This window comes from Panulirus ornatus, chromosome 65 (assembly GCF_036320965.1).
Source record: "Panulirus ornatus isolate Po-2019 chromosome 65, ASM3632096v1, whole genome shotgun sequence".
NCBI lineage: Eukaryota > Metazoa > Arthropoda > Malacostraca > Decapoda > Palinuridae > Panulirus > Panulirus ornatus.
In genome coordinates this window covers 26,853,752-26,880,798 of record NC_092288.1, presented here as the reverse complement: position 1 = coordinate 26,880,798, position 27,047 = coordinate 26,853,752, and the positions used below count along the sequence as shown (strand labels likewise).

The following is a 27,047-nucleotide window of genomic DNA, read 5'->3' as shown; positions in this document are numbered from 1 at the left end:
TGAATGTGTTTGATGATAGAGTGGCAGATATAGGGTGTTTTGGTCGAGGTGGTGTGCAAAGTGAGAGGGTTAGGGAAAATGATTTGGTAAACAGAGAAGAGGTAGTGAAAGCTTTGCGGAAGATGAAAGCCGGCAAGGCAGCAGGTTTGGATGGTATTGCAGTGGAATTTATTAAAAAAGGGGGTGACTGTATTGTTGACTGGTTGGTAAGGTTATTTAATGTATGTATGACTCATGGTGAGGTGCCTGAGGATTGGCGGAATGCGTGCATAGTGCCATTGTACAAAGGCAAAGGGGATAAGAGTGAGTGCTCAAATTACAGAGGTATAAGTTTGTTGAGTATTCCTGGTAAATTATATGGGAGGGTATTGATTGAGAGGGTGAAGGCATGTACAGAGCATCAGATTGGGGAAGAGCAGTGTGGTTTCAGAAGTGGTAGAGGATGTGTGGATCAGGTGTTTGCTTTGAAGAATGTATGTGAGAAATACTTAGAAAAGCAAATGGATTTGTATGTAGCATTTATGGATCTGGAGAAGGCATATGATAGAGTTGATAGAGATGCTCTGTGGAAGGTATTAAGAATATATGGTGTGGGAGGAAAGTTGTTAGAAGCAGTGAAAAGTTTTTATCGAGGATGTAAGGCATGTGTACGTGTAGGAAGAGAGGAAAGTGATTGGTTCTCAGTGAATGTAGGTTTGTGGCAGGGGTGTGTGATGTCTCCATGGTTGTTTAATTTGTTTATGGATGGGGTTGTTAGGGAGGTAAATGCAAGAGTTTTGGAAAGAGGGGCAAGTATGAAGTCTGTTGGGGATGAGAGAGCTTGGGAAGTGAGTCAGTTGTTGTTCGCTGATGATACAGCGCTGGTGGCTGATTCATGTGAGAAACTGCAGAAGCTGGTGACTGAGTTTGGTAAAGTGTGTGGTAGAAGAAAGTTAAGAGTAAATGTGAATAAGAGCAAGGTTATTAGGTACAGTAGGGTTGAGGGTCAAGTCAATTGGGAGGTGAGTTTGAATGGAGAAAAACTGGAGGAAGTAAAGTGTTTTAGATATCTGGGAGTGGATCTGGCAGCGGATGGAACCATGGAAGCGGAAGTGGATCATAGGGTGGGGGAGGGGGCGAAAATTCTGGGGGCCTTGAAGAATGTGTGGAAGTCGAGAACATTATCTCGGAAAGCAAAAATGGGTATGTTTGAAGGAATAGTGGTTCCAACAATGTTGTATGGTTGCGAGGCGTGGGCTATGGATAGAGTTGTGCGCAGGAGGATGGATGTGCTGGAAATGAGATGTTTGAGGACAATGTGTGGTGTGAGGTGGTTTGATCGAGTGAGTAACGTAAGGGTAAGAGAGATGTGTGGAAATAAAAAGAGTGTGGTTGAGAGAGCAGAAGAGGGTGTTTTGAAGTGGTTTGGGCACATGGAGAGAATGAGTGAGGAACGATTGACCAAGAGGATATATGTGTCGGAGGTGGAGGGAACGAGGAGAAGAGGGAGACCAAATTGGAGGTGGAAAGATGGAGTGAAAAAGATTTTGTGTGATCGGGGCCTGAACATGCAGGAGGGTGAAAGGAGGGCAAGGAATAGAGTGAATTGGAGCGATGTGGTATACCGGGGTTGACGTGCTGTCAGTGGATTGAATGAAGGCATGTGAAGCGTCTGGGGTAAACCATGGAAAGCTGTGTAGGTATGTATATTTGCGTGTGTGGACGTATGTATATACATGTGTATGGGGGGGGGGGTTGGGCCATTTCTTTCGTCTGTTTCCTTGCGCTACCTCGCAAATGCGGGAGACAGCGACAAAGTATAATAAAAAAAAAAAAATAATAATTTAGAGGAGCTGAAATATGGCAAGGTTCCTGGAATGGATTGATTGCAGTGACTGCATTGTTGGTTATTTAAGAGTTTCATTGTATGAATGGGTCAGTGTAAGGTGCCTAAGGATTGAAGGAATGCATTTATAGTGCCATTGTATGAAGGTGAGGGGGATTAAGGTGAATATCCAGACTTCAGAGTTAAAAGTTTGCTCAGCGTACCTGGTAAGTTGTATGGGAGATTAGAGCTTAGAGGATGAAGGCATGTACAGAACGTCAGATTGGAGAGCAACAGTATGGTTTCAGAAGTAGTAGAGGATGTTTGAAACAAGTGTATGCTTTAAAGAATGTGTGTAAGAAATACTTAAGTGAAACAGAAGGATTTGTATGTGGCATATATGGATCTGGAGAAAGCATATGAGAAAATTGATAATGATACCTTGTGGATGGTCATTAGAATACATGGTATGGGAGGAAAGCCACTAGAAGCAGAGAAAAGTTTCATTAAGGGTGTGAGGCATGTATATGGGTAGGAAGAGAGGGGAGTGAATGGTTGCAAGTGAAGGTGTATCTGTGGTAGGGTTGTCTGTCTCCGTTGCTGTTTTAATTTGGTTACGGGTGGGTTGACGAGGTAGGTAAATGCAGGTGTCTTGGAGTGAGGTGTGAGTATGCAATCTGTAGGTGATAAGGGTTTGCCTAGAAAGTGAATCAGTTGTTGTTTGCTGATGTCACAGTGCTAGTGGCAGATTTGAGTGAGAAACTTTAGAAGTTAGTGACATGGTTTGGAAGTGTGTGAAAGGAGGAAGTTGAGAGTAAATTTGAGGAAAAGCAAAGCCAATAGGTCAATAGGGGTAAGGAACAATTTAGTTGGGATGCGAGTTTGAATGGAGAAGATTTAGAGGATGTGAAGTGCTTTTGATACCTGGGAGTGGACACAGCCATAGGGTCATTGGGTGAGTGAGATGGGGTGAAAGTTCTGGGTATTGCTGAGGAATGTGTAGAAAGAGAGGTTATCAGAGAGCAAAAATGGGTATGTTTGAAGGTATATTAGTCTGAACAATGTTTTATGGATGCAAGGTGTGTGCTATAGATGAGGATGTGTGGAGGAGGGTGGATAGGTTGTAAATACAATATTTTATGACGTGTGGTATGAGATGGTTTGATTGAGTAAGTAATAAAGGGGTAAGAGAGGCATGGTGATAAAAACGGTATGTTTAAGAGAGCTAAAGAGATTCTGATGAAATGGTTCAGACATATTGAGAGAATGAGTGGAGGAGAGGTCGACAAAGAGGTCATATGTGCCATAAATGGTGGGGACAAGGAGAAGGGGAGACCAAATTGAGATGGAAAATGGATTTGAAAAGAATTTATGAGTGATCAGGGCCTGAACATGTAGGAGGGTGAAAGGTGTGCATGGGATTGTGTGATTTGGAACAATGTGGTATTACATGGGTTGATGTGCTGTCAATAGCCTGAACCAAGGCATGTGAAGTGGTTGGAGGAAACCATGGAAAGATTTTTAGGGCTTGGTTGTGGATAGGGAGCAGTGGTTTTAGTACATTTCCACATGAAAGTTAGAGAAAGAATGCAAGTAAATGCTCATATATGAGATATTGATAAGATGTGAAAGTTTCCTCTGAAATGAAATATGTTCTTATATATGAATTGTTTTGCTGCTTTCAGCTACTAGTCACTCTCTATGGAACAAAGCCAGATGGTCTTAATGAATTTCATCTCTTTGAATCTGCACCAAAATATGGAACATCACATGATCTGCTGCTGTCGGTAGGTCCTCCATTGTTTAGGTTTTTGATATGTTTGCTATGTGTATGCATACTACTTTTTGGATCAGAGTAGAAGAGTTGCAAACGAGTTTGTTTCTGTATCTTTCCTTTTTTCCATTTATTCACCACTTCATTTGTTATTCCCTTTCTCTTTCCCCATCCATCTCTCTCTCTTCCTTTTCCTTGCCTCCTCCTCCTATTCTAGTACTCTTTCCTATTTTTCTTCTTTACCTCACTCATCTCTGCTATCACTGGCAAGAAATTTAGTAAGCTAATGTTGATAAAACATATATGTTCATATAAGGTTGCTGCCTTACTGTTGACCAGTGAAATTAAGGTTATGAATTAAGTAAATTGTCACAGGAAAGTTATAAAATGTAAATTATGTAAAATTTACAACACTTCCTTCAGCCAGACAGGTGAATGACTAAGGGCTTGTGAATATGTAATACTCTCATATATTGTATATTTCATGCACTTAAATGTATTTGCCAATACGGGAAGGGCAGACCTTGTCTTGCCACTAAAGGATACTGTTCACCATTAGTGATCTGGTAGATGACAACTGGGAACTTAGTTATGTGAAATATTGAAAATTATGTCTGTGATATACATTTATATGTTTAGAGGAGATATGGCATATACTCTACTGCCATGATCTAAATTTGGTAATCAACCATTTTTTATGAATAAAGATTATCTTTTACTAGATCAGATTTGTTTTAGAAATACAGCACCTGAACTAGATGAATCAATTTTCAGTTTCAGAGCAAAATGGATCTCTGATGATGTTCAAACCTAGTAGTCTTGTAAGGTCTATAAGGAGCATGTCATATAATTTCTTATCATCCATTGCAGGATGATACAGAGACACTGGTGGAGATGGCTATCAGCCAACAGAACTTTCAGAAGTATCTTCTAGGTGACATAATGAGCCACATCCAAACAGTGCGCTGGTGTCCTGTGTCCAAGATGACCCTATGTGTCACCTCCTTGGCTGAGTACTCCAAGTGTCACAGAATGCGGGTTGGTATATTGTGAACTGTTGCATGCCATGCCACTTCACTTTTGTAATGGGAAAGCTGCTTTCATAGTACATTGACCTCATTCATAGTAGAGTGAATTGATGTAGAATTATCTCCCTGCCACTATAATCACCGAACGTTTATGCACATTCTGTTAGCAGATTTGAGTGAGAAGCACCAGAAGCTGCTGTCTGAATTCAGAAGAATTTGTGAAAGTGGAAAGTTAAGGGTAAATGTGAATAAAAGCAAGGTTATTAGATATAGTAGTAATGAGAGGAAGGTTAGTTAGAGTATGAGTTTGAATGGAGAGAACTTAGAGGAAATGGTGTCCTTTAGATACCCGGAAATGGATATGGCTGTGAATGAACCATGGGAGCATAAATGATCCTTAGGGTGGGTGAGAGGGCAAAAGTCTTAGGTACTTTGAGGATTGTGTGGAAAGATAGGTCATTGCTTTAAGGGCAGAAGGTGGATATGCTTGATGGTGTGTTAGTCGTGTTGGTGCTGTACAGATATGAGGCATTGGTCTTAGACAAAAATATGAATAAGAATATAAATTTTTTGGAAATGAAATGTGTGATAATATGTGGTAAGAGGAGAGTTGAACAAATACGAAATGATAGGGTAAGAGAGACATTTGGTAGTTATATTGGTATGTGATTAATGTTTATATGTATTTTTCCTGTGGTGAGAACTCTGTACTAAGCCCTGCCTTTTGATGAAATGGTAGGAGTAATAGATAGAAATAGTAGGTAGGAACATTTATTCAGGAGCTTTAGGTTAAAGTAGCTGGTAGGAACATTAGGCACAAGCATTAGAGAATAGTACCCTGTAGGAACATTAGATAGTAGTCTCTGCAAACACTGTGCTAGAGTTGCCCTCTGCTAGTGTCCTGTTAAGGCTGAGGTCCTAAAGGTTAAGAAGTGACACTGGAGTTCTCTAGTTATGGAGACTCTATTACCGTGGCCACCACATTGTGGGAGTTCCATTTGGGAACTGGCATCTAAAATATAGATTGATATATAGATAGATAGCTGTGGGTGGAGAGTTCAACACTGTCTTCCCTTGGCTCTTAACCTTGAAAATATGTACCATTGTATAGTAAATACAAATATTTATATTTATTCATTTATTACACTTTTTTGCTGTCTCCCGCATTAGCGAGGTAGTGCAAGGAAACAGACGAAAGAATGGCCCAACCCACCCACATACACATGTATATACATACACGTCCACACATGCACATATACATACCTATACACCTCAATGTATACATATATATACATACACAGACATATACATATATACACATGTACATAATTCATACTGTCTGCCCTTATTCCCGTCATCACCCTGCCACACATGAAATGAAAACCCCCTCCCCCCCACATGTGCGTGAGGTAGTACTGGGAAAAGACAACAGAGGCCACATTCATTCACACTCAGTCTCTAGCTGTCATGTATAATGCACCGAAACTCGACCTTTCCACATCCAGGCCCCACAAAACTTTCCATGGTTTACCTCAGACGCTTCACATGCCCTGGTTCAATCCATTGACAGCATGTCGACCCCGGTATACGACATCGTTCCAATTTACTCTATTCCTTGCATGCCTTTCACCCTCCTGCATGTTCAGGCTCAGAGCACTCAAAACCTTTTTCACTCCATCTTTCCACCTCCAATTTGGTCTCCCACTTCTCCTCATTCCCTCCACCTCTGACACATATATCCTCTTTGTAAATCTTTCCTCACTCATTCTCTCCATGTGCCCAAACCATTTCAAAACACCCTCTTCTGCTCTCTCAACCACGCTCTTTTTATTTCCACACATCTCTCTTACCCTTACATTACTTACTCGATCAAACCACCTCACACCACACATTGTCCTCAAACATCTCATTTCCAGCATATCTACCCTCCTGCGCACAACTCTATCCATAGCCCATTCCTCGCAACCATACAACATTGTTGGAACCACTATTCCTTCAAACATACCCATTTTTGCTTTCCGAGATAATGTTCTCGACTTCCACACATTCTTCAAGGCTCCCAGGATTTTCGCCCCCTCCCCCACCCTATGATTCACTTCCGCTTCCATGGTTCCATCCGCTGCCAGATCCACTCCCAGATATCTAAAACACTTTACTTCCTCCAGTTTTTCTCCATTCAAACTTACCTCCCAATTGACTTGACCCTCAACCCTACTATACCTAATAACCTTGCTCTTATTCACATTTACTCTTAACTTTCTTCTTTCACACACTTTACCAAACTCAGTCACCAGCTTCTGCAGTTTCTCACATGAATCAGCCACCAGCGCTGTATCATCAGCGAACAACAACTGACTCACTTCCCAAGCTCTCTCATCCCCAACAGACTTCATACTTGCCCCTCTTTCCAAAGCTCTTGCATTCACCTCCCTAACAACCCCATCCATAAACAAATTAAACAACCATGGAGACATGACATACCCCTGCCACAAACCTACATTCACTGAGAACCAATCACTTTCCTCTCTTCCTACACGTACACATGCCTTACATCCTCGATAAAAACTTTTCACTGCTTCTAACAACTTTCCTCCCACACCATATATTCTTAATACCTTCCACAGAGCATCTCTATCAACTCTATCATATGCCTTCTCCAGATCCATAAATGATACATACAAATCCATTTGCTTTTCTAAGTATTTCTCACATTCTTCAAAGCAAACACCTGATCCACACATCCTCTCCCACTTCTGAAACCCCAATCTGATGTTCTGTACATGCCTTCACCCTCTCAGTCAATTTGCTTTTCTAAGTATTTCTCACATACATTCTTCAAAGCAAACACCTGATCCACACATCCTCTCCCACTTCTGAAACCCCAATCTGATGTTCTGTACATGCCTTCATCCTCTCACTTCTGGAACCCCAATCTGATGTTCTGTACATGCCTTCACCCTCTCAGTCAATACCCTCCCATATAATTTACCAGGAATACTCAACAAACTTATACCTCTGTAATTTGAGTACTCACTCTTATCCCCTTTGCTTTTGTACAATGGCACTATGCGCACATTCTGCCAATCCTCAGGCACCTCACCATGAATCATACATACATTGAATAACCTTACCAACCAGTCAACAATACAGTCACCCCCTTTTTTAATAGATTCCACTGCAATACCATCCAAACCTGCTGCCTTGCCGGCTTTCATCTTCTGCAAAGCTTTTACTACCTCTTCTCTGTCATACATACATTAGATATCTTTACCTACCAGTCAACAGCACAGTCACCCCCTTTTTTAATAGATTACTCTGCAATACCATCCAAACCAGCTGTCTTGCTGTCTTTCATCTTCCACAAAGATTTTACTATCTCTTCACTGTTTACCAAATCATTCTCCCTAACCCTCTCACTTCGCACAACACCTCATCCAAAACACCCTATATTTGCCACTCTATCATCTAACACAAGAAACCTTCAAAATATTCACTCCATCTCCTTCTCACGTTACCACTACTTCTTATCACCTCCCCATTAGCCCCCTTCACTGATGTTCCCAATTGTTCTCTTGTCTTATGCACTTTATTTACCTCCTTCTAAAACATCTTTGTATTCTCCCTAAAATTTAATGATACTCTTTCACCCCAACTCTCGTTTGCCCTTTTTTTCACCTGTTTCACCTTTCTCTTGACCTCCTGCCTCTTTCTTTTAAATATCTCCCAGTCATTTGTACTATTTCCCAGCAAAATATGTCCAAATGCCTCTCTCTTCTCTTTCACTAATAATATTACTTCTTCATCCCACCACTCACTACCCTTTCTAATCTGCCCATCTCCCACACTTCTCATGCCACAAGCATCTTTTGCGCAAGGCATCACTGCTTCCGTAAATACATCCCATTCTTCCCCACTCCCTGTATGTCCTTTGCTTTCACCTTTTTCCATTCTTGCACTCATTTTTCCTCACATATACATATTTTTTTTTTTTCATACTATTCGCCATTTCCCGCGATAGCGAGGTAGCGTTAAGAGCAGAGGACTGGGCCTTTGAGGGAATATCCTCACCTGGCCCCCTTCTCTGTTCCTTCTTTTGGAAAATTAAAAAACAAAGAAAAAAAAAACGAGAGGGGAGGATTTCCAGCCCCCCGCTCCCTTCCCTTTTAGTCGCCTTCTACGACACGCAGGGAAAACGTGGGAAGTATTCTTTCTCCCCTATCCCCAGGGATATACATATACCTACATATATATTTACATAACATATACACATACACATACACAGCCATATACATATATACTCATCTACATATTCATACTCACTTACCTTCATCCATTCCCAGTGCCACCCTGCCCCATAGGAAGCAGCATTGTGATCCTCCCTGTGCAGTGAGGTAGCACCAGGATGATAGATAAAAAAGGCCACTTTCATTCATTCTCAGTCTCTATCTCTCATGTGTAATGCAAAGTAACCACAACTCCCTATCCACATTCAGGCCCCATGGACCTTTCCATGGTTTATGCTGGATGAAAAAGAACATGAAAAAGAAATATCAGTGTGTAACTTGAATTCAAGGAGCATATTAGAAGGATAGTGCTTTTGCACCAAATAATGAGTAGAATGACTGAGAACATTTATGAAAGGAAACATGCTTTGTGATGGAAACATTTAATTTATGTACAAGAAGCAAATTCAAATACTGCTGTGTTTAATGGTTGTAGTAACACAGACTGTTTTAAAGAAGATAGAAATAATACCCAAACTTTTCACAAGTATAGAAATAATACACAAACATCTCATAAGTATGATGAATGGAGTAGAGCATAGGAATTTCCATGGATCATCAAAAGATGAGAGATTTACAGCTTTGAATGTCAGAGGGATTGATAAATGGTAATATATGGCTGGCAACAAATAGTAGGAATGAATAATGTTCTGAACCTGAAACCAAGCAGACAAGGATGATACACTCATTAAGGTGAGTAATTTCTGGAAACATTTCAAAAATGCGCATGAAAAAAATAAATGAATGCCCAACGAGGAAGTTTGAATGATCATGTGATACTGGGCAATCTAAGAAAGTCAAGTGGAGTGACTAAGAAAAAATCAAAAGAAGATTAGCATTATGCATTAAGCAAGATGAGTGAAGGGAGGAGTTGAGGTGGTCAAGAGAAATGTTATTCATCAACATATAAGTCAAGTGGTGAGTAAAATGTGCTAGCCCTCCCACCTTGGTTAGATCTTATCACAGATACTTGTAGGTACCACCCCAACCTCTGTACATGATGTTTCTGTTCCAAACGAATAGCATTCCGTCTTCCAAAGGGCACAGATACTTGCTCTGGAAACAGTACAAAAAAATTAGTTGCAAGCCAGTTAAACCTCTTTACAGGACAGTCATGAAAATCCTATGCAAGATCCACCCTGAAGCTGGTCACCCAACCTCCACACACACTGACAGTCACAACACAGAACCTTAAATAACTCCCTTACAATAGGCCGTGTTTGCCTGTCAGACTTCAGCATAAAACATTTTGGCCTGAATACAGTTCAAGTACTTATGGATATTTTCAACCATCTTGGTTATACAACAAAGATTGCTAACATCTGGAGCCTTGCCAACATACTAAACCTGGAAGTCCCTTGAACCATCCAATTACACCTCTTCCTACTTCCCTATATCACTGCTGTCTTCAGTACCCAAACTCCTTGAAAGACTAATACAGAGCAAAATAAACTAGAATATCTTACTCTCATCTACACAGGATGGCTGTAGACCCAGTCACTCCTCTACCACTTTATAAACAGATTTTTAAAACATCCTAGACCACAAACCACCATTCTGAGTAGCATTGATTGCAGTAGATATCAGCAAAGCATTATTCATTCTCCTTAGACATGTCGCTCACAAAAGATACTTGACATCATCCTCATCATCACTAACAAAAAGTTGGTAGCCAACTTCACAGCTGGCCATCAAGCCAGAGTCACTTACAAAGATTTGCCTCCAAAATCTTTAAGCTCAACATTGGAGTTTTCCAGTGAGTAGTTTTTCTCCATCCCTTTTCATTCTTTTTCTGCATGACCATTCACAACCTCCCACACACCACAGTGTGAAATTCTTCTCCTCTGTAGATGAGCTCACAGGCACATTAAATCACCATGCCAGTATCTAGGCAACAACAAACATGCCATGCTATATCATGCAGTTAGAATGTGGGCTCACTCAAAATAGAGTATCTGCATCACCACATAATTTTGCTGTCATCATCTGAAGCTCTGACAGACATGAGTTCAGCCTGCTCCAGTTCATCACCCTGAATGATCAACCACTTCAGTCATCAAATCTTTGGCTTTGGACAAGGAAGAATGTCCTGTAGTATCCTTTACAAATAATTTATCCATTCTTTCTTAAAGTATGCTTCACTTTCCGTATCATCAACACTGTTTAAAGCAAGCCCAGTATATCAAAGCTCCAAACCACACAAGAGAGCACTGAGAACAGTCATCAGCTGCTTACTGACTGCAAACATTCAGTATGCTTGGGACCTAGTTCTTTGGCACAGCTCAAGATGCCTCCCATCCAAAGCACTCCATAATCAAACATCAACTCCAAAGTAGAAATAAAAAGCTTACCCTTGCTTCACACTTGTACAACCTGTACTCATAGAGCCTCACTCCCTCTACGAACAACATTGACAAAACACACCCACAGTGAGCTGACATGACAAGTACTAGCCAGTTGCTCTCCCAACCCAGTCATGAAACTGTTTCCCTGTCATGTTTGAGTTATCCTCTCTCCTTTACTTTCATGACACCACCCATATCTCCTGCATTACAAACTCTGTTTGAATGTATCACAAGACTGAACATATCATAACATCCCTCATGCCCATGCTTTATCTTCCATTTTGAAGACACTGATTACTTACTTCTTAGTTATCCTTTGCTCACCACACACATACACACCCATACACACACACACACACACACACCAGTGTAACAGTACATTCTGATCTGGTGTCCCAGCCAGTCAATGTGGCCAATTTTCTGAGCTGTATGGGAGTCACACATAAGGGTATCTTAGGGCAAGAAGGTATGTAAAGATGTATGTTACCCTTATTGATGAAGTTTGCTGGATATTTTTAGTGAAACATGCCATTCTGCCCTCCTGTGCTCTGAGAACACCTTTATAATCTCATAACTCAAATTTAGATCTCTATTTACACTGCTTTATATGGTGCATCCAATTACCATATGTACAGCATGCATTCCAGTTTCCATTTTTAGTCCCAAGATTACTTTGCAGCACTGTGCAGTCTGTCTCAAAAATTTCAGGGATGTCTGCATTCAGCTGGGAACCCATAAAGTTGGGGAAAGGCAGTGAGACGAGATACCGTATTAAAGTGATATAAGCTAATTCTGGTAACTGGTTATGACCATAGGAGGGTAGAAGTAACATAAAAGTTTGGATTACACTGACTTTATGTAGTTAATGTAAATCCTAAGTGGCCATTACCATGAGAGGAGTTAGGCAACTGATGTCTTTAGTCAAGGCTGATGAATACATTCAGGTACATTGCGATTATTTGTTACTGAGGAGTTTAGATTAGTCATGGTCATTGATGTTAAATGGGAGGATATGTGCTTTGTGCAGTTTTTAAATCTCCTTACACCACATGATAGCAGGTAGCATCCCATCCAGGATACAGCACTGTGTAGTTATAAAGGCCTGCTCACACCATTTCATTACCCTGCTCTTGTACATGGAAGCATGATTGACTATAAAGTAGATGAGTGGTTATTTGTTTATTCAGATTCTCTCTTCATACCACTTGGCCCTAGCTGTGGTCTAGTTACAGATGTTTCACTGTATCTATTCATACTTATATATTTCATAATTCTGAAAAAGGCCATAATATATGTATCATGATGGTACTTTGATGGTACTTAGGAAACCTTTCATGTGCATTGGATCCCTGTTGACAGCCACAGGAAGCAGAACATTAACATAGTGAGGAGCACAGCAGGGTGACATCTCTCAGTGGTACACAAGATGAGGGGTTTATTACTACATATCATATTCCATATGAAGATCCACCTTTCTGAAACCCTGTATTTTCTTTGTCATGCTTTCATAATAGTTTTATCTTGTCTAAAAGTGTTGAATTTCCAGACAGCTTTGCATGCTCAACTGCTCAAGCCAGAGATGGAGTGCCTCAAAGGGGAGTCCAATTTCGACTGCATGGCTGCTATCAGGAGGCGGTAAGCTGTACAGTATATTTTTTTCTTCATTGCTTTGGTATCAATGTAGTAAGTTTTAGTAGGTTTAAAAGGAAATAGGGAGATGATATATGTGTATGGGGGAATTTAAGGAAATAAAAGTGTAGGAACCATGGTGTTTGGGATTGAAACTGCATAAACCACATTGTTGTATACCTAGAAAAGAATGATTAGAATATGCATGGTGATGACAATTTTTGTTTTTGTTTCCAATGTTCATGTTGAGGAATATGTGGTTAGATCTATGTTCCATTCTTATGAAGCAAGATCTGACACTGTTATTCAGAGTTCCTGATATTGGTAACTGACTGTAGTTAATCAAAGTAGCTCTGCTGTTAAATGAGAAGTCTTATTTTCTCTTTTAATGTTTAGGCAACATTGTATAAGGATTGTGGTTATTTTTTAATCTTAATGTAAAGCAATAAGTTCATCATCATGCACAGAAGACCCCTGCTCTTAGCCAGTCAGAATTTAACACCCTTCCTCATTAGTGTGACCACACTTCTCAGTGCACTAAAGCTTTAAGCAGGCGAAATAACCATTCTTTTCTTGTTAGAGCTGTATTTCCCCTCTCTTCCTGAGGCTTATATTGCAGTTATGATTAGTCTTGCAGGAGTACTTGAGAGTACATATTTGGAAAGAATGAAAACATAGTACCTCTGAATTCAAAGTTCTCATTAAATGCTGTTCTAGATTTCTTAGGGAGGAGTTAGAAATACACAAGCAGAAAGGATCATTGCCTCTTGGCCATACTGGAGCATATACCATGTATAGCATCTGATGAGTTACAATGTAGGTATGTCTGATTTCAAGTTCCTGATATAAGTAAATGCACATGCCATAATCATTCCAGAATGAAATTTTAGGGGGGGTGATCAGTAGTTTGATGAGAACAAGAGAAGATGTGGGAGCATTGGTGTGAAGGCCATATAGGGAAGTGGTGACAGGCAAAGAAGTGAAGAGGAGCTTGAGTGAGTATTTTCAAGGAATACATTAGATGATATGGTGATAGATGTGAGATATTTGGAAAGTGGAGGTACACAGAGCAAGAGAGTCATAGCAAATGGTTTGGTGAAAAACAAGAGATGTGAAGTGTCTTGTGTACGTTCAAGTGTAGCAAAGTATTTGGAGTGGATGGGATTGCAAATGAATTTATCAAGAGAAAGGGGTGACTATGTTGTTGACTAGTTAGTTAGGATTTTCACAGTGCTCAGGTGAGGAGCCAGAGGACTGGCATAATGCCTGTATAGTACCAGTGCAAGGGGTGATAAATGTGAATGTTTGAATTACAGAAGGATAAGGTTGTTGAGTGTGCTTTGCATGAGAAAGTAGTGATTGAGAGGATGGTGGCAAGCACAAATCATCAGGATAGGGAGGAACATTAAGGCTTTTGAAGTGATAGAGGATGTGCAGCACATGTATTTGTTTTGAAGGATCTGTGTGAAAAAAAATTTGTAGAAGAGAAGGAACTGCAAGAGGAATTATAGATCTGGAGTAAGTTTATGATAGGGTAGATGGAAATGTTTTTTGGTATACCGGGGTTGACTCACTCTTATCCCTTTTGCCTTTGTACAATGGCACTATGCACGCATTCCGCCAATCCTCAGGCATATATATATTTGTACAATATATACATTGTACAAAGGCAAAGGGGATAAGAGTGAGTGCTCAAATTACAGAGGTATAAGTTTGTTGAGTATTCCTGGCAAATTATATGGGAGGGTATTGATTGAGAGGGTGAAGGCATGTACAGAGCATCAGATTGGGGAAGAGGAGGGTGGTTTCAGAAGTGGTAGAGGATGTGTGGATCAGGTGTTTGCTTTGAAGAATGTATGTGAGAAATACTTAGAAAAGCAAATGGATTTGTATGTAGCATTTATGGATCTGGAGAAGGCATATGATAGAGTTGATAGAGATGCTCTGTGGAAGGTATTAAGAATATATGGTGTGGGAGGCAAGTTGTTAGAAGCAGTGAAAAGTTTTCATCGAGGATGTAAGGCATGTGTATGTGTAGGAAGAGAGGAAAGTGATTGGTTCTCAGTGAATGTAGGTTTGCGGCAGGGGTGTGTGATGTCTCCATGGTTGTTTAATTTGTTCATGGATGGGGTTGTTAGGGAGGTGAATGCAAGAGTTTTGGAAAGAGGGGCAAGTATGAAGTCTGTTGGGGATGAGAGAGCTTGGGAAGTGAGTCAGTTGTTGTTCGCTGATGATACAGCGCTGGTGGCTGATTCATGTGAGAAACTACAGAAGCTGGTGACTGAGTTTGGTAGTGTGTGAAAGAAGAAAGTTAAGAGTAAATGTGAATAAGAGCAAGGTTATTAGGTACAGTAGGGTTGAGGGTCAAGTCAATTGGGAGGTGAGTTTGAATGGAGAAAAACTGGAGGAAGTAAAGTGTTTTAGATATCTGGGAGTGGATCTGGCAGCGGATGGAACCATGGAAGTGGAAGTGGATCATAGGGTGGGGGAGGGGGCGAAAATTCTGGGAGCCTTGAAGAATGTGTGGAAGTCGAGAACATTATCTCGGAAAGCAAAAATGGGTATGTTTGAAGGAATAGTGGTTCCAACAATGTTGTATGGTTGCGAGGCGTGGACTATGGATAGAGTTGTGTGCAGGAGGATGGATGTGCTGGAAATGAGATGTTTGAGGACAATGTGTGGTGTGAGGTGGTTTGATCGAGTAAGTAACGTAAGGGTAAGAGAGATGTGTGGAAATAAAAAGAGCGTGGTTGAGAGAGCAGAAGAGGGTGTTTTGAAATGGTTTGGTCACATGGAGAGAATGAGTGAGGAAAGATTGACCAAGAGGATATATGTGTTGGAGGTGGAGGGAACGAGGAGAAGAGGGAGACCAAATTGGAGGTGGAAAGATGGAGTGAAAAAGATTTTGTGTGATCGGGGCCTGAACATGCAGGAGGGTGAAAGGAGGGCAAGGAATAGAGTGAATTGGAGCGATGTGGTATACCGGGGTGACGTGCTGTCAGTGGATTGAATGAAGGCATGTGAAGCGTCTGGGGTAAACCATGGAAATCTGTGTAGATATGTATATTTGCGTGTGTGGACGTATGTATATACATGTGTATGGGGGTGGGTTGGGCCATTTCTTTTGTCTGTTTCCTTGCGCTACCTCGCACACGCGGGAGACAGCGACAAAAAAAAAAAAAAAAAAAAAAAAAAAAGTTTGAGTATTCCTGGTAAAGTATATGGGAGGGTATTGATTGAGAGGATGAAGACATGTACAGAGCATCAGATTGGGGAAGAGCAGTTTGGTTTAAGAAGTGGTAGAGGATGTGTTGATCAGGTGTTTGCTTTGAAGAATGTATGTGAGAAATACTTAGAATAGGAAATGGATTTGTATGTAGCATTGATGGATCTGGAGAAGGCATATGATAGAGTTGATAGAGGTGCTCTGTGGAAGGTACTAAGAATATATGGTGTGGGAGGCAAGTTGTTAGAAGCAGTGAAAAGTTTTTATCGAGGATGTAAGGCATGTGTACGTGTAGGAAGAGAGGAAAGTGATTGATTCTCAGTGAATGTAGGTTTGCGGCAGGGGTGCGTGATGTCTCCATTGTTGTTTAATTTGTTTATGGATGGGGTTGTTAGGGAGGTGAATGCAAGAGTTTTGGAAAGAGGGGCAAGTATGAAGTCTGTTGTGGATGAGAGAGCTTGGGAAGTGAGTCAGTTGTTGTTCGCTGATGATTCAGCGCTGGTGGCTGATTCATGTGAGAAACTGCAGAAGCTGGTGACTGACTTTGGTAAAGTGTGTGAAAGAAGAAAGTTAAGAGTAAATGTGAATAAGAGCAAGGTTATTAGGTACAGTAGGGTTGAGGGTCAAGTCAATTGGGAGGTAAGTTTGAATGGAGAAAAACTGGAGGAAGTAAAGTGTTTTAGATATCTGGGAGTGGATCTGGCAGGGGATGGAACCATGGAAGCGGAAGTGAATCATAGGGTGGGGGAGGGGGCGAAAATCCTGGGAGCCTTGAAGAATGTGTGGAAGTCGAGAACATTATCTCGGAAAGCAAAAATGGGTATGTTTGAAGGAATAGTGGTTCCAACAATGTTGTGTGGTTGTGAGGTGTGGGCTATGGATAGAGTTGTGTGCAGGAGGGTGGATGTGCTGGAAATGAGATGTTTGAGGACAATATGTGGTGTGAGGTGGTTTGATCTAGCAAGTAATGTAACGGGTGAGAGAGATGTGTGGAAATAAAAAGAGCGTGGTTGAGAGAGCAGAAGAGGGTGCTTTGAAATGGTTTGGGCACATGGAGAGAATGAGTGAGGAAAGATTGACCAAGACGATATATGTGTCAGAGATGGAGGGAACGAGGAGAAGTGGGAGACCAAATTGGAGGTGGAAAGATGGAGTGAAAAAGATTTTGTGATCGGGGCTTGAACATTCAGGAGGGTGAAAGGCGGGCAAGGAATAGAGCGAATTGGATCGATGTGGTATACCGGGGTCGACGTGCTGTCAGTGGATTGAATCAGGGCATGTGAAGCGTCTGCGGTAAACCATGGAAAGTTGTGTGGGGCCTGGATGTGGAAAGGGAGCTTTGGTTTCGGGCATTATTACATGACAGCTAGAGACCGAGTGTGAACGAATGGGGCCTTTGTTGTCTTTTCCTAGCGCTACCTTGCACACATGAGGGGGGAGGGGGATGTTATTCCATGTGTGGCGAGGTGGCGATGGAAATGAATAAAGGCAGAGAGTGTGAATTGTGTGCATGTGTATATATGTATGTGTCTGTGTTTGTATATATATGTGTACATTGAGATGTATGGGTATGTATATTTGCGTGTGTGGATGTGTATGTATGTACATGTGTATGGGGGTGGGTTGAGCCATTTCTTTCGTCTGTTTTCTTGCACTACCTCGCAAACACGGGAGACAGCGACAAAGCAAAATGAATAAATGAATATTTTTTTTTTTTTTTCTTTTTTTTTCCAAAAGAAGGAACAGAGAATTGGGCCAGGTGAGGGTATTCCCTCAAAGGCCCAGTCCTCTGTTCTTAACGCTACCTCACTAATGCGGGAAATGGCGAATAGTTTGAAAGAAAAGAAAGAATATATATATATATATATATATATATATATATATATATATATATATATATGTATTTTTTTTTTTTTTTTTTTTTTTTTTTATACTTTGTCGCTGTCTCCCGCGTTTGCAAGGTAGCGCAAGGAAACAGACGAAAGAAATGGCCCAACCCCCCCCCCCCATACACATGTACATACACACGTCCACACACGCAAATATAGATACCTACACAGCTTTCCATGGTTTACCCCGGACGCTTCACATGCCTTGATTCAATCCACTGACAGCACGTCAACCCCTGTATACCACATCACTCCAATTCACTCTATTCCTTGCCCTCCTTTCACCCTCCTGCATGTTCAGGCCCCGATCACACAAAATCTTTTTCACTCCATCTTTCCACCTCCAATTTGGTCTCCCTCTTCTCCTCGTTCCCTCCACCTCCGACACATATATCCTCTTGGTCAATCTTTCCTCACTCATTCTCTCCATGTGCCCAAACCATTTCAAAACACCCTCTTCTGCTCTCTCAACCAAGCTCTTTTTATTTCCACACATTATTTCCACATTCTTCAAGGCTCCCAGGATTTTCGCCCCCTCCCCCACCCTATGATCCACTTCCGCTTCCATGGTTCCATCCGCTGCCAGATCCACTCCCAGATATCTAAAACACTTTACTTCCTTCGGTTTTTCTCCATTCAAACTTACCTCCCAGTTGACTTGACCCTCAACCCTACTGTACCTAATAACCTTGCTCTTATTTACATTTACTCTTAACTTTCTTCTTTCACACACTTTACCAAACTCAGTCACCAGCTTCTGCAGTTTCTCACATGAATCAGCCACCAGCGCTGTATCATCAGCGAACAACAACTGACTCACTTCCCAAGCTCTCTCATCCCCAACAGACTTCATACTTGCCCCTCTTTCCAAAACTCTTGCATTCACCTCCCTAACAACCCCATCCATAAACAAATTAAACAACCATGGAGACATGACACACCCCTGCTGCAAACCTACATTCACTGAGAACCAATCACTTTCCTCTCTTCCTACACGTACACATGCCTTACATCCTCGATAAAAACTTTTCACTGCTTCTAACAACTTGCCTCCCACACCATATATTCTTAATACCTTCCACAGAGCATCTCTATCAACTCTATCATATGCCTTCTCCAGATCCATAAATGCGACATACAAATCCATTTGCTTTTCTAAGTATTTCTCACATACATTCTTCAAAGCAAACACCTGATCCACACATCCTCTACCACTTCTGAAACCACACTGCTCTTCCCCAGTCTGATGCTCTGTACATGCCTTCACCCTCTCAATCAATACCCTCCCATATAATTTACCAGGAATACTCAACAAACTTATACCTCTGTAATTTGAGCACTCACTCTTATCCCCTTTGCCTTTGTACAATGGCACTATGCACGCATTCCGCCAATCCTCAGGCACCTCACCATGAGTCATACATACATTGAATAACCTTACCAACCAGTCAATAATACAGTCACCCCCTTTTTTAATAAATTCCACTGCAATACCATCCAAACCTGCTGCCCTGCCGGCTTTCATCTTCCGCTAAGCTTTTACTACCTCTTCTCTTTTTACCAAATCATTTTCCCTAACCCTCTCACTTTGCACACCACCTTGACCAAAACACCCTATATCTGCCACTCTATCATCAAACACATTCAACAAACCTTCAAAATACTCACTCCATCTCCTTCTCACATCACCACTACTTGCTATCACCTCCCCATTTGCGCCCTTCACTGAAGTTCCCATTTGCTCCCTTGTCTTAAGCACTTTATTTACCTCCTTCCAGAACATCTTTTTATTCTCCCTAAAATTTAATGATACTCTCTCACCCCAACTCTCATTTGTCCTCTTTTTCACCTCTTGCACCTTTCTCTTGACCTCCTGTCTCTTTCTTTTATATATCTCCCACTCAATTGCATTTTTTCCGTGCAAAAATTGTCCAAATGCCTCTCTCTTCTCTTTCACTAATAATCTTACTTCTTCATCCCACCTCTCACTACCCTTTTTAATAAACCCACCTCCCACTCTTCTCATGCCACAAGCATCTTTTGCACAATCCATCACTGATTCCCTAAATACATCCCATTCCTTCTCCACTCCCCCTTTTTTTTTTTTTTTTTTTTTTTTATACTTTGTCGCTGTCTCCCGCGTTTGCGAGGTAGCGCAAGGAAACAGACGAAAGAAATGGCCCAACCCCCCCCCATACACATGTACATACACACGTCCACACACGCAAATATACATACCTACACAGCTTTCCATGGTTTACCCCAGACGCTTCACATGCCTTGATTCACTCCACTGACAGCACGTCAACCCCTGTATACCACATCGCTCCAATTCACTCTATTCCTTGCCCTCCTTTCACCCTCCTGCATGTTCAGGCCCCGATCACACAAAATCTTTTTCACTCCATCTTTCCACCTCCAATTTTGTCTCCCTCTTCTCCTCGTTCCCTCCACCTCCGACACATATATCCTCTTGGTCAATCTTTCCTCACTCATTCTCTCCATGTGCCCAAACCATTTCAAAACACCCTCTTCTGCTCTCTCAACCACGCTCTTTTTATTTCCACACATCTCTCTTACCCTTACGTTACTTACTCGATCAAACCACCTCACACCACACATTGTCCTCAAACATCTCATTTCCAGCACATCCATCCTCCTGCGCACAACTCTATCCATAGCCCACGCCTCGCAACCATACAACATTGTTGGAACCACTATTCCTTCAAACATACCCATTTTTGCTTTCCGAGATAATGTTCTCGACTTCCACACATTTTTCAAGGCTCCCAAAATTTTCGCCCCCTCCCCCACCCTATGATCCACTTCCGCTTCCATGGTTCCATCCGCTGACAGATCCACTCCCAGATATCTAAAACACTTTACTTCCTCCAGTTTTTCTCCATTCAAACTCACCTCCCAATTGACTTGACCCTCAACCCTACTGTACCTAATAACCTTGCTCTTATTCACATTTACTCTTAACTTTCTTCTTCCACACACTTTACCAAACTCAGTCACTAGCTTCTGCAGTTTCTCACATGAATCAGCCACCAGCGCTGTATCATCAGCGAACAACAACTGACTCACTTCCCAAGCTCTCTCATCCCCAACAGACTTCATACTTGCCCCTCTTTCCAGGACTCTTGCATTTACCTCCCTAACAACCCCATCCATAAACAAATTAAACAACCATGGAGACATCACACACCCCTGCCGCAAACCTACATTCACTGAGAACCAATCACTTTCCTCTCTTCCTACACGTACACATGCCTTACATCCTCGATAAAAACTTTTCACTGCTTCTAACAACTTGCCTCCCACACCATATATTCTTAATACCTTCCACAGAGCATCTCTATCAACTCTATCATATGCCTTCTCCAGATCCATAAATGCTACATACAAATCCATTTGCTTTTCTAAGTATTTCTCACATACATTCTTCAAAGCAAACACCTGATCCACACATCCTCTACCACTTCTGAAACCGCACTGCTCTTCCCCAATCTGATGCTCTGTACATGCCTTCACCCTCTCAATCAATACCCTCCCATATAATTTACCAGGAATACTCAACAAACTTATACCTCTGTAATTTGAGCACTCACTCTTATCCCCTTTGCCTTTGTACAATGGCACTATGCACGCATTCCGCCAATCCTCAGGCACCTCACCATGAGTCATACATACATTAAATAACCTTACCAACCAGTCAAAAATACAGTCACCCCCTTTTTTAATAAATTCCACTGCAATACCATCCAAACCTGCTGCCTTGCCGGCTTTCATCTTCCGCAACGCTTTTACTACCTCTTCTCTGTTTACCAAATCATTTTCCCTAACCCTCTCACTTTGCACACCACCTCGACCAAAACACCCTATATCTGCCACTCTGTCATCAGACACATTCAACAAACCTTCAAAATACTCATTCCATCTCCTTCTCACATCACCACTACTTGTTATCACCTCCCCATTTACGCCCTTCACTGAAGTTCCCATTTGCTCCCTTGTCTTACGCACCCTATTTACCTCCTTCCAGAACATCTTTTTATTCTCCCTAAAATTTACTGATAGTCTCTCACCCCAACTCTCATTTGCCCTTTTTTTCACCTCTTGCACCTTTCTCTTGACCTCCTGTCTCTTTCTTTTATACTTCTCCCACTCAATTGCATTTTTTCCCTGCAAAAATCGTCCAAATGCCTCTCTCTTCTCTTTCACTAATACTCTTACTTCTTCATCCCACCACTCACTACCCTTTCTAAACAGCCCACCTCCCACTCTTCTCATGCCACAAGCATCTTTTGCGCAATCCATCACTGATTCCCTAAATACATCCCATTCCTCCCCCACTCCCCTTACTTCCATTGTTCTCACCTTTTTCCATTCTGTACACAGTCTCTCCTGGTACTTCCCCACACAGGTCTCCTTCCCAAGCTCACTTACTCTCACCACCTTCTTCACCCCAACATTCACTCCTCTTTTCTGAAAACCCATACTAATCTTCACCTTAGCCTCCACAAGATAATGATCAGACATCCCTCCAGTTGCACCTCTCAGCACATTAACATCCAAAAGTCTCTCTTTCGCACGCCTGTCAATTAACACGTAATCCAATAACGCTCTCTGGCCATCTCTCCTACTTACATATACTTACTTCCATATATTTTTTTTTTTTTTTTTTGCCGCTGTCTCTCGCGTTTGCGAGGTAGCGCAAGGAAACAGACGAAAGAAATGGCCCAACCCACCCCCATACACATGTATATACATACGTCCACACATGCAAATATACATACCTACACAGCTTTCCATGGTTTACCCCAGACGCTTCACATGCCCTGATTCAGTCCACTGACAACACGTCAACCCCGGTATACCACATCGATCCAATTCACTCTATTCCTTGCCCTCCTTTCACCCTCCTGCATGTTCAGGCCCCGATCACACAAAATCGTTTTCACTCCATCTTTCCACCTAAAATTTGGTCTCCCACTTCTCGTTCCCTCCACCTCCGACACATATCCTCGTGGTCAATCTTTCCTCACTCATTCTCTCCATGTGCCCAAACCATTTCAAAACACCCTCTTCTGCTCTCTCAACCAAGCTCTTTTTATTTCCACACATCTCTCTTACCCTTACGTTACTTACTCGATCAAACCACCTCACACCACACATTGTTCTCAAACATCTCATTTCCAGCACATCCACCCTCCTGCGCACAACTCTATCCATAGCCCACGCCTCGCAACCATACAACATTGTTGGAACCACTATTCCTTCAAACATACCCATATTTGCTTTCCGAGATAATGTTCTCGACTTCCACACATTCTTCAAGGCTCCCAGGATTTTCGCCCCCTCCCCCACCCTATGATCCACTTCCGCTTCCATGGTTCCATCCGCTGCCAGATCCACTCCCAGATATCTAAAACACTTTGCTTCCTCCAGTTTTTCTCCATTCAAACTTACCTCCCAATTGACTTGACCCTCACCCCTACTGTACCTAATTACATTGCTCTTATTCACATTTACTCTTAACTTTCTTCTTTCACACACTTTACCAAGCTCAGTCACCAGCTTCTGAAGTTTCTCACATGAATCAACCACCAGCGCTGTATCATCAGCGAACAACAACTGACTCACTTCCCAAGCTCTCTCATCCACAACAGACTTCATACTTGCCCCTCTTTCCAAACTCTTGCATTCACCTCCCTAACAACCCGATCCATAAACAAATTAAACAACCATGGAGACATGACACACCCCTGCCGCAAACCTACATTCACTGAGAACCAATCACTTTCCTCTCTTCCTACACGTACACATGCCTTACCTCCTCGATAAAAACTTTTCACTGCTTCTAACAACTTGCCGCCCACACCATATATTCTTAATACCTTCCACAGAGCATCTCTATCGACTCTATCATCTGCCTTCTCCAGATCCATAAATGCTACATATATATTTTTTTTTTTTGTGCTTTGTCGCTGTCCCCCGCGTTTGCGAGGTAGCGCAAGGAAACAGACGAAAGAAATGGCCCAACCCCCCCCCCCCATACACATGTATATACATACACGTCCACACACGCAAAAATACAGACTTACACAGCTTTCCATGGTTTACCCCAGACGCTTCACATGCCTTGATTCAATCCACTGACAGCACGTCAACCCCGGTATACCACATCGCTCCAATTCACTCTATTCCTTGCTCTCCTTTCACCCTCCTGCATGTTCAGGCCCCGATCACACAAGATCTTTTTCACTCCATCTTTCCACCTCCAATTTGGTCTCCCTCTTCTCCTCGTTCCCTCCACCTCCGACACATATATCCTCTTGGTCAAGTTTTCCTTACTCATTCTCTCCATGTGCCCAAACCATTTCAAAATACCCTCTTCTGCTCTCTCAACCACGCTCTTTTTATTTCCACACATCTCTCTTACCCTTACGTTACTTACTCGATCAAACCACCTCACACCACACATTGTCCTCAATCATCTCATTTCCAGCACATCCATCCTCCTGCGCACCACTCTATCCATAGCCCACGCCTCGCAACCATACAACATTTTTGGAACCACTATTCCTTCAAACATACCCATTTTTGCTTTCCGAGATAATGTTCTCGACTTCCACACATTCTTCAAGGCTCCCAGAATTTTCGCCCCCTCCCCCACCCTATGATCCACTTCCGCTTCCATGGTTCCATCCCCTGCCAGATCCACTCCCAGATATCTAAAACACTTTACTTCCTCCAGTTTTTCTCCATTCAAACTTACCTCCCAGTTGACTTGACCCTCAACCCTACTGTACCTAATAACCTTGCTCTTATTCACATTTACTCTTAACTTTCTTCTTTCACACACTTTACCAAACTCAGTCACCAGCTTCTGCAGTTTCTCACATGAATCAGCCACCAGCGCTGTATCATCAGCGAACAACAACTGACTCACTTCCCAAGCTCTCTCATCCCCAACAGACTTCATACTTGCCCCTCTTTCAAAACTCTTGCATTCACCTCCCTAACAACCCCATCCATAAACAAATTAAACAACCATGGAGACATGACACACCCCTGCCGCAAACCTACATTCACTGAGAACCAATCACTTTCCTCTCTTCCTACACGTACACATGCCTTACATCCTCGATAAAAACTTTTCACTGCTTCTAACAACTTGCCTCCCACACCATATATTCTTAATACCTTCCACAGAGCATCTCTATCAACTCTATCATATGCCTTCTCCAGATCCATAAATGCGACATACAAATCCATTTGCTTTTCTAAGTATTTCTCACATACATTCTTCAAAGCAAACACCTGATCCACACATCCTCTACCACTTCTGAAACCACACTGCTCTTCCCCAATCTGATGCTCTGTACATGCCTTCACCCTCTCAATCAATACCCTCCCATATAATTTACCAGGAATACTCAACAAACTTATACCTCTGTAATTTGAGCACTCACTCTTATCCCCTTTGCCTTTGTACAATGGCACTATGCACGCATTCCGCCAATCCTCAGGCACCTCACCATGAGTCATACATACATTGAATAACCTTACCAACCAGTCAATAATACAGTCACCCCCTTTTTTAATAAATTCCACTGCAATACCATCCAAACCTGCTGCCCTGCCGGCTTTCATCTTCCGCTAAGCTTTTACTACCTCTTCTCTTTTTACCAAATCATTTTCCCTAACCCTCTCACTTTGCACACCACCTTGACCAAAACACCCTATATCTGCCACTCTATCATCAAACACATTCAGCAAACCTTCAAAATACTCACTCCATCTCCTTCTCACATCACCACTACTTGTTATCACCCCCCCATTTGCGCCCTTCACTGAAGTTCCCATTTGCTCCCTTGTCTTAAGCACTTTATTTACCTCCTTCCAGAACATCTTTTTATTCTCCCTAAAATTTAATGATACTCTCTCACCCCAACTCTCATTTGCCCTCTTTTTCACCTCTTGCACCTTTCTCTTGACCTCCTGTCTCTTTCTTTTATATATCTCCCACTCAATTGCATTTTTTCCGTGCAAAAATTGTCCAGATGCCTCTCTCTTCTCTTTCACTAATAAACTTACTTCTTCATCCCACCTCTGACTACCCTTTCTAATAAACCCACCTCCCACTCTTCTCATGCCACAAGCATCTTTTGCGCAATCCATCACTGATTCCCTAAATACATCCCATTCCTTCCCCACTCCCCTTACTTCCATATATTTTTTTTTTTTTTTTGCCGCTGTCTCTCGCGTTTGTGAGGTAGTGCAAGGAAACAGACGAAAGAAATGGCCCAACCCACCCCATACACATGTATATACATACGTCCACACACGCAAATATACATACCTACACAGCTTTCCATGGTTTACCCCAGACGCTTCACATGCCCTGATTCAATCCACTGACAACACGTCAACCCCGGTATACCACATCGATCCAATTCACTCTATTCCTTGCCCTCCTTTCACCCTCCTGCATGTTCAGGCCCCGATCACACAAAATCTTTTTCACTCCATCTTTCCACCTAAAATTTGGTCTCCCACTTCTCCTCGTTCCCTCCACCTCCGACACATATATCCTCTTGGTCAATCTTTCCTCACTCATTCTCTCCATGTGCCCAAACCATTTCAAAACACCCTCTTCTGCTCTCTCAACCAAGCTCTTTTTATTTCCACACATCTCTCTTACCCTTACGTTACTTACTCGATCAAACCACCTCACACCACACATTGTCCTCAAACATCTCAATTCCAGCACATCCATCCTCCTGTGCACAACTCTATCCATAGCCCACGCCTCGCAACCATACAACATTGTTGGAACCACTATTCCTTCAAACATACCCATATTTGCTTTCCGAGATAATGTTCTCGACTTCCACACATTCTTCAAGGCTCCCAGGATTTTCGCCCCCTCCCCCACCCTATGATCCACTTCCGCTTCCATGGTTCCATCCGCTGCCAGATCCACTCCCAGATATCTAAAACACTTTACTTCCTCCAGTTTTTCTCCATTCAAACTTACCTCCCAATTGACTTGACCCT

At 42.1% G+C, this 27,047-nt stretch overlaps 1 protein-coding gene across 2 annotated transcripts in view; it reads left to right on the top strand.

Moving 5' to 3' along the window:
- Tsf2 (transferrin 2) overlaps positions 1-27,047 on the top strand; it is a 245,751-nt gene that overhangs the window by 91,711 nt on the left and 126,993 nt on the right. For both annotated transcript variants that reach the window (XM_071657722.1, XM_071657723.1), the window contains exons 8-10: positions 3,490-3,591; positions 4,449-4,616; positions 12,781-12,869. In XM_071657722.1, the coding sequence (XP_071513823.1) occupies positions 3,490-3,591; positions 4,449-4,616; positions 12,781-12,869 (359 nt within the window). The remainder of the gene's footprint in view (positions 1-3,489; positions 3,592-4,448; positions 4,617-12,780; positions 12,870-27,047) is intronic.